This window comes from Carcharodon carcharias, chromosome 4 (genome assembly GCF_017639515.1).
Source record: "Carcharodon carcharias isolate sCarCar2 chromosome 4, sCarCar2.pri, whole genome shotgun sequence".
Lineage (NCBI taxonomy): Eukaryota > Metazoa > Chordata > Chondrichthyes > Lamniformes > Lamnidae > Carcharodon > Carcharodon carcharias.
In genome coordinates, this window is record NC_054470.1 from 150,275,357 (window position 1) to 150,289,153 (window position 13,797).

Consider the following 13,797-nt stretch of genomic DNA (forward strand, 5'->3'; position numbering starts at 1 on the left):
ATATACAGTTTAAGAATCATACTTCTCTATTTAATTAATGCAAATGGCAAATGCTGCAATTTAAAAACAAATCGATAATGGCATTATATTAGTACACCTCAAGTCAGTTTGCTTAACATTTTCTTTGCACTGTTTGCATTATAATTTTTTTTTTGAAAAATGAACACTTTTGCACATAAATCACAAAGAGCAGACATACAATGTTAGAGTAAATCCACTAAAATCCATGAGCAGTACCATGGGAAGTTAACTAATATTAAAAGGAAAATTCCCTCATAGAACTCCTTGACTTCAACTACATTTCTCAATGTGGTCCTAGCTGAGATGGAATTTGGTACATGGGGAATCTGCTGCTCTGCCAATATCCCACTCCTTTGGAGTTCAAATTGATGGTACGCTAAACCATTGTATCATCATCAAAGATTGACACAATGAATGTAAATATATATATAAGGAAAATGATACCATAACATGCAGACATTGTTAATTATCAAAAGCAATGTGGTTTTATTATCCAATGATAATGTTGTAATAATGGCCATTTAAATCAGTGTTCAATCTGCCTACTCAATTCAGCCTGCTCTGTAATATAAGATATTGTAATTATTTTAATGACGTTTATCAATAGGACAGCAATACTGGTGTCTCAGTTTAAATTGCGGAAGAGTAAAGCATTTGTATTTAAAAGTGCATTTTGGATATTATGACATAGTGGAGGTGAGATAAAACTATATTTTTGAATTGTGAGGAAAGTGTAAGAATTACTGCTCCATAAAACATAAGTGAGAGTCATGGGCAGCTATGCTTCTTTTGTATTGCAGAAAACATTCAGTGCTGAGTGGATTAATAATTGCAGTTGAATGAACCATGCTGACATTTTTGTTTCTCCTCTCTCCTTGTAAAGATATGTTTCCACTGCAGAAAAGCAGGGCATGGGATGGAACAATGTCCAGAAATGGACAGAGATGAAGAAGAGATGGGAAGTGGTATCTGTTACCGATGTGGCTCCACAGAACACGAGATCCAGAAATGCAGAGCAAAAGTTGACCCTGCTCTAGGTAAAACTGAGCGTAGAACCTCACATATAAGTAGATACGCCCACATTAAAGAGACAGCCCTTTCAGAAGTAGTTTCTTGAATTATTTCTGTGGATCTGGTGCACTCCTTTAACAGAATAGCCAAGTCCTGTTATCTAGTTAAGCAGGACAGCTGATGTTTCATCAGTTGACAGCACAGTAGCCATGCAACAACTCTTGTTCGTGTGCCAATGGAACAGTTGAGTCACATGGCTGAATGAAATGCTGGTAGACTAAGGGGATCACAAAAAGACATGTTTGTGCAGCTTCTCTTGAGCGGGCAATCACTTAATCCAGCTAAATCTGTTTCCATTGAGGTACTCTGATCAAATGTTTTTATACGTATTGTCCCTGCCCTTGTCCCTGCAGAGCCATGTATTGTATATTAATCTTTGTGTTAATCAATTTGATTTAATATGTCTTTGATTATTTTGTACCATTATCTAAGTGTAGACAGCATACTGAATACCCATGGATAATTAGCTTGAAAGAACTATTTGGTACTGCTGGAAATTGAAAATAAATGTTAGCGGATTTAAAATAGTTTTTCCTTCACCATTTTTCTCCTCCTCCTCCTCTCTTGACAGCACTGACTCATGCTGGCCTATGACTCCCTGAGTGCCAGTCACTATCCTGTATTTTACCTTAGCATTGAATGCTGCAGGTCTATGTGACCATGAAGGATCAACCAAACCAAACCTGTACTCATCCAATGTTGACATGTGGATCCAGCGGGCTCCAGAAGTTAACCTTCAGGAGCTGGAATGTTGGTTGATATGTCCCAGCCTGTGAAGAAGGTACTGAGATCAGTTGCAGAATCCTACATACCACACAAGATGAAATCAGCTTACTGAACAAAGAACGGCTATGGAACCTGAGACATACAAACATACAAATTAGGAGCAGGAATAGGCCATTCGGCTCCTCGAGCCTGCTCTGCCATGCGGTAAGATCATGGCTAATTTGATTGTGGCCTCAACTCCACGTTCCCACCTACCCCCAATATCCTTTCATATCCTTGTTGGTCAAGAATCTATCAACCTCTGCCTTAAAAATATTCAATATATAAAAATACTCTGCCTTTCTCTGGGGAAGAAAGTTCCAAAGACACTCAACCCTCTGCAAGAAAAAATTCTCCTCATCTCCATCTTAAATAGGCAACCCCTTATTTTAAAACAGTGGCCTCTAGTTCTAGTCCCTCCCACAGGGAGAAACATCCTTTCAGCATCCACCTTGTCAAGTCCCCTTAGGAGCTTATATGCTTCAATAAGATGACCTCTCATTCTTTTGAACTCCAAAGGATACAGGCTTAGCTTGTTCAACCTTTCCTCATAAGATAAGTCCCTCATCCCAGGTATCAGTCGAGTGAACCTCTGAACTGCTTCAAATGCATTTATATCCTTTCTTATATAAGAAGATCAAAACTGTACACAATACTCCAGATGTGGTCTCACCAACACCCTGTCCAACTGCATGTAAAACTTGCTTACTTCTGTACTCCATTCCCCTTGCAATAAACACCAACATTCCATTTGTCTTCCTAATCATTTACTGTACCCGAACACGAACTTTTTGTGATTCATGTACCAGGACATTCAAATCCCTCTGTACCGTAGAGTTCTGCAATCTCTCTCCATTTAAGTAACATACTGCTTTTCTATTCCTCCTGCCAAAGTGGACAATTTGCATTTTCCTACATGATAGTCCATCTGCCAAATTTTTGCCCACTCACTTAATCTATCTATATCGCTTTTTCAAGCTCCTTATGACCTCTTCACAACTTACTTTCCTACCTATCTTTGTGTTATCAGCAAATTTAGCAACCATACATTCGATCCCTTCATCCAAGTCATTGAACATAACATGAGAAATAGGAGCAGGAGTAGAGCACATGGCCCACTGAGCCTACTCCACCATTCAATACAATCAAGGCTCATCTCAGGTTTCAACTCTATTTTCCTGCTTCCTAGATCTTTTAATTCCCTGAGGGACCAAAAATCTGTCTATCCCAGCCTTAAATGTGTTCAAAGATGGAGCATCCAGAACACTCTGGGCTGGAGAATTCCAAAGGTTCACAACCCTTTGAAGAAATGTTTCCTCATTTCAGTCTTAAATGATCGGCCCCTTATCCTGGGATGGTGCCCCCTCTGTTCTAGATTACCTGACCGGTGGAAATAATCTCTCATAGTCCACCATATCAAGCCCTTTCATAATTTTGTAGGTTTCAATGAGATCACCTCTCATTCTTCTAAACTCCAGAGAATATAAGCCCAATTTACTCTTAGCCTCTCATCATAGGATATCCCCTCATCCTAGGGACCAACTGTACTGCCCCCAATGCAAGTATATCCTTTCTTAAACGTAGAGACCAAAACTGCACACAGTACTCCAGATGTAGTCTTACCAAAACCGTGTAACGCTGTAACAAAACTTGTTTATTCTTGTACTCCAAGCCTCTTGCAATAAAGGCCAGCATGCCATTTGCCTTCCAAATTGACTGATGCACCAGCATGCTAACTTTATGCATTCCTTGTACAAGCACATCCAAGTCTTTGACCATCCGCACTTTCAGGTTTCTCCCCTTTTAAAAATATTCTGCTTTTTTATTCTTACAACTAAAATGAATAACTTCAAACTGCCCCTTACTATACTCCATCTGCCATCTTGTTGCCCATTCACCGAACCTGTCTATGTCTTCTTGTAACCTCTCTGTGTCCTCCCCACAGCTTGCCTGTCCACGTGGCTTGGTATCATTGGCAAACTTAGATACATTACTCTCTGTCTCTTCATCAAAGTCATTGGGCCTGAACTTCTATGGAATGGCATCCAGAGTCTGATTGCCACTCCGCTCCTACTTTTTTACCTGAAATTTTTTTTGCTCCCATCTCGCCCGACCTTCTGACTCAAGGCGAGTGAGATCTGGGCAGTGCAGCGTGTCACTGGGGCCTAGCATCGAAGGCAGCTCAGTCAGATGTAAGGAGGCCACACCCCCTTTTTACAGCACTAGCTCCTGTGGGGAGGTCGTTGTAGGTCTGTTCAATACTTGCACAGAAATTAGAAGTGGTTTTAATCCTTCTATCTCTGGGTAACTATTGATGTAACACAGTCGGAACCATCTGAAGTTTGCAACTTAAATCACACTTTCACAGGGCAATTGTCCGAGGGAAGTTTGCACTTAATCTAGCTAGATCCTTACCTGGGAACTTCCAGGGGAGTTGCGGGGGTGGGTGTAGGTTCCTCAGTGCATCTTTGGGATACCCTCTAGTTTCACTGTCCTGGAGCTCGGACGTTACGGCCCATTAATGTAAATTGTAAATAGCTAATGCCCCAGCATTGATTCTTGTGGTGCTCCATGAGTCGCTGCCTGCCAACTTGAAAATGCCCTGTTTATGCCCACTCTGTTTTCTATCTGTTAACCAACCTCTATCCATGCTAATCTATTACCCCAACTCCGCAAGCCCTTATTTTGCCTATTTACCTTTTGTGTTGCACTTGATCAAATGCCTTTTGGAAATCCAGCTATACCACATCTACTGGTTCCCCTTTATCTACCCTACTAGTTACATCCTCAAAAAACGCTAATAAATTTGTCAAATAGGGTTTCCCTTTAGTTAAACCATGTTGACTTGTTCTAATCATATTATGCTTTTCTAAGTGCATTTTTAAGACTTCCTTAATAATAGATTCTAGCATTTTTCCATCAACTATTGTTGGGATAACTGGCCTGAAGTTCACTGTTTTCTCTTTCCCTCCTTCCTTGAAAAGCGATGTAATGTTTGCCAACTTCCAATCTAGTGAGACCATTCCTAAATCTAAAGAATTTTGGAAAATCACGTCTAACACATCTATTATCTCTGCGGCTATCTCTGATGGTGTAAGCCATCAAGTCCAGAGATCTGTCAGATTTTAGTCCCTTTAGTTTCTCCAATACTTTATCTCTGCTGATATTAATTTCCCTAATTTCCTCACTCTTTTTAGCCCCTAGGTTATTGCCTATTTCTGATATAAAAACAAAGAAATTTGGAGGAGGAGTAGGTCATTTGGCCCTTTGAGCCTGCTTCGCTATTTAATATGATCATGGCTGATCCTCTATTTCAACGCCATACTCCCACTCTCTCCCCATACCTTTTGACGCCTTTAGAGTTCAGTAATCTTGCCAATCTGATTGTCCCAGTCTATATGAAGATTAAAGTCCCCCACAACTATTACATTTAATTTGTTACAGGCAACAGTATAACTACTGTTAGGGGACCTATAAACTACTCCCAACATTATTTTCTGAATCTATTCCTAATTTCCACACATACTGATCCTCCTGCATGATCTTCAGAGGCCTGATCCTTTCTTACTAATGTCCTGATGTCATCCTTCACTATAAGGGCTGCCCCACTCTTTTGCCATTCTCCCTGTCTTTACGAAATATTGTGTACCCTGGCATATTTATTTCCCAACCTTGATGAACTTGTAACCATGTTTCTGTCATGCCGATTAGATCAAAATCATTTACCTCTATTAATGCCACTAATTTATCCATCTTATTGCAGATGCTTTGTGCAGTCAGACAAAGAACCTTTAATTTCAGTTTTTTGTACTTCTATTCCCTGTTATGATCTTATTCGCTGATGTATATTTTTTGTTAAACTCTGCTTTTCTTTACCCATATCACTAGACTGTTCTGATACCTTGACCTTTCTCTTTGGATTTCTAAGTCTTCCTTCACTTGAATTCCACCTCACCTCCCCCCAACCCCTGTTAATTTAAAGTCCTGTCCACAGCCCTATTTATACAATTGGCCAGGACAACAAACAGTCCCAGCCCGGTTCAGGTGGAGCCCCTCTCAGTGGAAGAGCTTACTCTTCCCTGAGTACTGATGACAGTACCCCATGAATCAAAACCCCTTCTTCCCACACCAGACTTTGAGCCTTGCATTTAATTCTCTAATCTGTTTAACCCTATGCCAATTGGTGGGTGGCTCGGGTAACAATCCAGAGATGAATACCTTTGATGTGTTGCATTTTAATTTAGACCCAAACTCCTCAAATTCTCTTAGAACATCATTCCTGGTTCTACCTATGCCTTTGGTTCTCGCGACAACTGAATTCTCTCCCTCCCTGTCCAAGTTCCTCTCTCATCGTGAGGAAATGTCCTTAAACCTGGCATCGGGCAGGCAACACAGCCTTTGGAACTCCCTGTCACAACTGCAAAGAACAGTATCTATCTCCCTGACTATACTGTTTCTTATCACTGCCACATTCCTCTTTGCTCCATCCGCTTGAATGGCATCCTTCGCCATGGCGCCATGGTCAGTCCACTCATCCGCCTTGCAGTCCTCCTCCTCATCCACACAGGATGAGCAAGCACCTCATACATGTTGGACAAAACCAGGGATGGAGGCTCCTCCATCACTACATGCTAGGTCTCCATACCTGCCTGACCCAGAGTCACACCACCTGTCCCTGACCATTAACCAACTCTAAAGTTGTGCCTAGCCTAAGGGGCGTGATCGTTTCCTGGAATAAAGTGTCCAGAAAACTTTCACCCTCCCTGATGCATCGTAATGCCTGCAGCTTAGCGTCCAGCTCGATGACTCTGAGCTGAAGCTCCTCAAGCCATACTGCAGACATGTTTGCCCTGGAGTCCCCGCTTTCTGCAGTCGCAACATATCACCTGCCCTGTCATCTTTATTATGTGTTAATTCATTATTTTTCCTTAATTAATTCATAATTAATAAATGCTACTACTCCCAATAACCCTTACTACTGCCAGTAGATCTTAATACTACCAATAAAACCTTACAATTATTAATAAATTACAGTTTTGAAAGATAAAGGAGCAAAATACTCACCAACCAGTCACTGTTTGCCTGTGACCTCACACTTTGATTATTACTCACTCTCACGCAGCTTTAAAATGGACTGTCTCCTCTCACTCTTGTCTCTTGCACTGTTTTCAGTTTCCCGCTGCTCTCGCTTCCTGCACTTTTTCAAAAGGGACTCTTGCCTCTCGCGCTGTTTTCAAACTCCAATTGATATCAATTGTAAATAGTTGAGGCCCAGCATTGATTCCTGTGGCACTCCACTTGTCACATCCTGTCAACCCAAAAATGACCCAGTTATGCCAACTCTCTGTTTCCTGTTAGCTAACCATTCCTCTATCTATGTTGATATGTTACCCCCTACACAATGAGCTCTATTTTGCATAGTAACTTTTGATGTGGCACGTAGTTGCCAAATATCTTCTGGAAATCTAAATACAGCACATCCACAGGTTCTCCTTTATCCATGTTGCTTGTTTGACTCGGCCTGATTGCATTGAGATTTCTAATTGTACTCTGGTAACGTCCTTAATAATAGATTTCAACCTTTCCCCTACGTCAGATGTTAAGCTAATTGACTTGTAGTTTCTTGCTTTCTGTCTTCCTGCTTTCTTGAATAGAGGAGTTATATTTGCTATTTTCTGATCTGATGGGACCTTTCCAGAATCTAGGGAACTTTGGAAAATTAAAACCAATGCATCCATTTCAGCAGCCATTTAAGACCTTAGGATGAAGTCTGTCAGAACCTAGGGACTTATCAGCTTTTAGTTCTAATAATTTTCTCAGTACCATTTCCCTGGTGATTATAATTATTTTAAGTTCCTCCCTCCCTTTCATCTCTTGATGTACACTTATTTGTGGGATGTTATTTGGATCCTCTGCAGTGAAGACAGACACCAAAAATCTGTTCAGTTCATCTGCCAATTCCTTATTTTCCATTATTAATTCCCTAGCCTCTGTCACTCGAGGAACTTACTATTTTCCTTCTTAAGTACCTGTAGAAACTCTTACCAACTGCTTTTATATCTCTAGCTAGCTTTCTCTCGTACATTAATTTCTCCCTCCTTATTAATCTTTTACTCATTATTTGCTGTTCCTTATAGTCTATCCAATCTTCTGACCTGCCACTGATCTTTGCGAATTATATGTTTTTTTCTATCAATTTGATGCTACCTTTAACTTCCTTAGTTAGCCACTGATGGTCCGTTGTTCCCTTTGAGTCTTCCTTTTTCACTGGAATATATTTTTTCTGAGTATTCTGAAATATCTCCTTAAATGCCTTAAACTAACTTCCCAGTTCATTTTAGCCAGCTCTGTCTTCATGCCCCCATAATTACCCTTATTTAAGTTTAAAACACAAGTCTTAGATCCACTCTTCTCTCCCTCTCACTGCCACCTAGAAGTGTCTTCACCATGAAGGTCATTGATTAATCCTGTCTCATTGCACATTACCAGATCTAGTATACCCTGTTTTCTGGTTGGTTCTAGGACATGCTGCTCTAAGAAACTGTCCCAAAGACACTCTTTGAACTCATCTTCCAGGCTACCTTTGCCAATCTGATTCGTCCAATCTACATGTAGATTGAAATCACCCATGACACTCTGGGTTGGATAGTTAGTTACAGCCTTCTATTACCAGCTGAGCAATCATGTCAACTATGCAATTGTAAGAGTTTAAGATTATTGATGATAATCTTGAATCTTTCAGAAGAGCAGTGCAGAGCTGAATTGGCTGTAGTCTGTCAACTTCTGGGAAACAAATTGGCTGAAAGTGGCTCATTGACACTAATTAATAACACTGTAGGCTGTAAAGTTAGATAATGTGTGTAATGGAATGTTATTCTGGTGCCGTAGGAGGTGCTTTGCTGACTTTGTGTTTTAGAATATTGTCAGAGTATTGCAAAGAGAGCTGTTTATTGCTCCTGACTCTGGTATAAATGACTTGGAAATACTTAATCCTGCAAGCAAGATGCAACTGTGTTCCATTCTCTACCTTGAAATGTACAAATAAAAACTAAATAGAACTGTGATCATTTCTCCCGTTGTTAATTGCTGATGTGAGGTATATACTCACTGTGTAAGCACAGCACAACAAATACAGGGCTGATATTTTTGAAAACTGAATGCTCCAAAGTTGGTTTAAAATCATCCCTGTTTCTTTCAGTTCCATATGTATACAGAATGTTTATTTTCTATTTTAATTTTTTGTGCTTTTCAAGGTAAGGGATGTCAATGCTGAAGAATGGAACACTTTTTTTCTATTTTTGTCTCCAATGCTTGCATCAAATACTCCCAGCTCAGGAATAGTGCATCCAGATACAAAATAAACTTCCCTTCAATTAGTCTTAATCCCAAACCTCAACAGAATATCCTCAACTTCAACAATGTGACAACTTATCACATCTACATGAGAGTGAGCCAGTTTGTGGGCAGTGTTGCACTGCTGGCTCATAATCCACAGGAAATGAGTTGAAACTGTCTTCGCGCATCCAACATTTAATATAGAAAGATTTTCATATTAACTGATGCAGTATTTAAGCCCAGAGGTGAATGAACAGATTGCTAACTCATTTAACTACCATATTCCTTGTTTTAACGCATTTCTAAAATAATTTCTCAAAACTTTCTGATAAAATACCATTGCTTCAATTTTGCAGGAGAATTTCCATTTGCTAAATGTTTTATTTGTGGTGAAACGGGTCATCTGTCAAGGTCCTGCCCAGATAACCCAAAAGGACTATATGCAGATGGTAAGAAAATTTGTTTTAAACTGCTATTTATGATACACCACATCTGTAGTTCAGTTTACATTGTAAGAATTACATTTTCATATAAATTCTTTTTTTGTCGCATGTATCAGTAAGTGATAAATGGAGGTTCGAACAAAGCAAACATTTATAAACTTCCTCTCAGTGAAATGGTCCATTCTTTTAGAATGCTTCCCCATGCTGAAGCATGTTTCTTGCTCTACCTTGTGGATATTCACTAACCCTTTATCAAGGCTAGCAATTTCAAACAGTGTCTGCCTCAAGGGCCACTCGGGAATGCTGGAACACACTGCGCCATAAACAGAGTTGGAGCGTGTGAAATCTGACACTGATTCCTGATTTCAAAAGTGCTTGTCTGGACAGTTGCCAAGTAAATGCTAGGCATCTCCCCACAAAAGGAGAGAAGGACTAATGGATTGATACTTACATTAATGCTCTAGACTTAAAGCTTAAAAACAGCACTGAATTCCAGCTCTGCAGAAGTGTAGATCCAGAAAGATGCAAAGTAAGGGATCAATCAAGGACCACTGGTAAAGAGAAAACAAGCAACCAATGGCATCCAGGATCATAAATAATATTGTTCTATTTATTAACTTGTCACGTTTCATTTATAAATTGCATCATTAATCTTTCTGATAATATTAACAACTTTGAACTGTGCAATGTTTATGCATATCTTGTCATTTATATTTATTAAATGTATTTACTAGCAGAGATTTGATGTTCAACTTCAAATATTTTGTTTTGCTATAGGATAATACAGCATGTAACATTTCTTTTAAGGGCATGACTTACTCAAAGCAACTCTTAATATGTGGTTTTACCTTGCAATTGGCATATAATTTCTGTTCACAGTTTCTGGAATGAGGGCTTCCTTTATAATTGATTCATTATGATCCATGTTACTGGTAGGTCAATCTAGATGCACATACCTGCTGGTTTGATCTGGCTCTTCTGGTCTTCCTGGCTGGTTTCCCATTCACCAATTGTATCGATGAAGAATGTTGACAGAGTGTAAAACAATCAGCGCACCTATTAAAATCAAATTTCTTAATCGCTGCAGTGCCTGGCCAGTGACAAATAAAACAACTCTCTAGAAAGTGAGAAATGTTATTTTAGTACACGAGTTGACTATACTGTGCATCGCTGCCTCTATACAACACAACAATTAGCGTCTGGGCGATGGGAGCTAAAAGGGGGGAATAAGAGGTAGAGCTAGAAAGGGGAGAGCAGCTGGCAGAGAGAGAGGGACTCACTGATTGTATAATCAATTTTCACACTTAGCAGCAACTGCGACATTCTCAATGAAAACAACAATCAGAGGCTCCACTGCAGTACAGGAACTTAACAACAAATTAAGTTTGCTGGCATTTAAAATACAACTAATCATACTTCGTATTTACAACAGAGATCTCTATCAGTGGATCAGACAGATAAATTTATGACACAAGACTACACATTCTCCACAGCTGCTTTGTTATTATGCCACACTGCTTGGCATTACTTGACAGTGTCAAGCAAAAACAGGACTTGAGGCAAATCATGCCAAATACACAATAAAGTGCACAGAAGTTACTAAAGAATGCCATAGAATTAGCATTTTACAGCACAGGAGGAAGCTATTCAACCGATCATGTTGTGCCAACTCTCAGAGACAGCTTTCCACTTCCACCTGTTATTCTGCTCAATCCATCACGCTTAATTTTTTTTTCAAATATTTACCCACTTACCTTTTAAACTCTGATGGATTCTGCTTCCATCAATCTTTATGATGCAACAAAAACTTACGTTTTTCTAGCACTTTTAACACATCATAGACTGCAGCATCTAAGTCAACCATTGAAGCTTTCAAAAATGGGGGTCGACTTATATGCTGAGTATAAAATGTGAGCTAGTGGTGTTCATATGGGAGGTCGCCATTTTAAAATGTGACAAAAATAACACCGGTAATACATATTAAATTAATGTGCCACAGTTTATTGAATAAAATATTGAATAAATAACTGTACAAAGATACCTTTAACCATAATCAAAGCATTTTAAAACTGTCAGATTCATTGTCTTTGGCATCTGACATATAGAGTTCATCGAATTCATTCTGAGTTACTTTGGCTATAACTTTATAGTAAGGACCCCACTCTAGATCAGATGTGGCACTTTCGCTTTCAGAATCATCCCTCCACTACTAATCATCTTCCTCTCCACCCATTGAATTGGATATTCCACATCTCTTGAATGATTTGATGACACATGGTGCACTAATAGTATCCCATAATTTGATAATGAAACCGCACAAAACATCATTGTTGAATAGCTTCCTCCTGTGCTGTAAAATGCTAATTCTATGGCATTCTTTAGTAACTTCTGTTCATTTTATTGTGTATTTTGGCAACATTTACCTCAAGTCCTGTTTTTGCTTGACACTGTCAAGTAATGCCAAGCAGTGTGGCATAATAACAAAGCAGCTGTGGAGAATGATGTGTAGTCTTGTGTCATAAATGTATCTGTCTGATCCACAGGTAGAGATCTCTGTTGTAAATACGAAGTATGATTAGTTGTAATTTAAGTGCCAGGCTATTTGCTGTTAAGTCCCTGTACTGCAGTGGAGCTTCTGATTGTTGTTTTCATCAAGCAGGGCAGCACGCAAATTTCCACTCTTTGTGAAGGGATTTTTTTCTCCGTCAACCATCCTCTGTGTGTGAACATGATCCTTAAATGGCTTGTTGAGGCACACATCCAAAGATTGAATTACAGTGTTAGACTTTCCAGTATAACTGCAATGTGAGTGTTACTTCTTCTCGGGCACCTCTTGATCTCATCGGTTATATGGGAACTGAACATGTCCAACACTAATAAGCTGCATGTAGGGACTCCAGTTCCACACACATGCCATAACTTCACTCCATCCTCATTCATCCAATTATTGTCATGGACATACACAAAAACTCCTGCATAAAAACTAATGTGCAAACTTGATGTTTGACATGGTTTTATGTTTGAAAATTACTATAAGCTTTAATTTAATTCTGTCGACTATGCAAGCTTGTACCACTGTGAATCTTTCTTCTCATGTGCTGTTTTTTTTTCACGAGAACTGTTTTCGAGCCTTCCACTCCAGTTTAGCTGCTGGACATATTGCAGTTCGTGGGCATTTCATCCATGTTGCCAATGTGTTTTTACTACTGTGTAATGATGAATCACTTGAAACTGGTATTTTTGGCATTGAGGCCTTTTGGTAGTCTCTGAGCGACCTTGGTCTTCTGTTGCAACACCAGACAGTTTTGTTCTCTCGGATAGCTATACCAACTAGCAGTCTGAAATCTTTGCTGGACTCAGGGCTTGGTTTGGCCCACTTAACTGTGTGTGTGTGTACATGCATTGCATTCTGGAGATTTTTGAGGACTCATTCTGATACATGCTTCTCAAGATCAGGCCAGTGGCAAGTCCCTGTTCTCATGGCACATTTGGCCTTGGGCATCTTCTTTAAGGCAGATTCGTTCTTCCATTATCGCACCGATTTTTCAGGAACACCAAATTCCCTTGCTTCAGCAAGTTATTTGACAAGCTAGCAAATGTTATGACTTTTAGCTTTTAGCATTCGTTTTGCTGGTGGACCCATTCCTGTTCGTCACTCGCCATGCTTGCAGGGTCTGCTCTGTCTGGGCATGTCTTATACGCCAAGTATATGCAAAAGCTTGATTTTTGGCACTGAAAATATGGTGCCATCTTACATGCTGCAATCTACAGTAATAAACATCCCAAGGCACCTCACAGCATTTGTCAAACAAAAGTTGACACAAGCTTGGTCAGGAACATACGTTTTAAGTAATGTATTAAAGGAGGGGAGAGAGGTAGAGAGGTTTAGGGGGGAATAGGTGTGCTTAGCGACACTATTTCTGCCTCAGCTGAAGTATTGCATCCAGGTCTGGGCACCGCAGTTTAGGAAAGATGTGAAGACATTGGAGAGAGTGCAGAAAAGATTCACAAGGATGGTTTCAGGGATGGGAAACTTTAGTTATGTAGATAGGTGGAGAATTTGGGACTGTTTCTCTTGGAGAAGAGAAGGCTGAGATGAGATTTGGCAGAGTTATTTACGATCATGAGGGGCGTAGACAGAGATGATAGAGAAAGACTGTTC

At 39.7% G+C, this 13,797-nt stretch overlaps 1 protein-coding gene across 2 annotated transcripts in view; it reads left to right on the forward strand.

Annotated features, from left to right (window-relative positions):
• Positions 1-13,797, forward strand: part of zcchc9 (zinc finger, CCHC domain containing 9) — a 33,820-nt gene that overhangs the window by 6,878 nt on the left and 13,145 nt on the right. For both annotated transcript variants that reach the window (XM_041186898.1, XM_041186899.1), the window contains exons 3-4: positions 905-1,058; positions 9,549-9,641. In XM_041186898.1, coding sequence (XP_041042832.1) covers positions 905-1,058; positions 9,549-9,641 — 247 coding nt within the window. The remainder of the gene's footprint in view (positions 1-904; positions 1,059-9,548; positions 9,642-13,797) is intronic.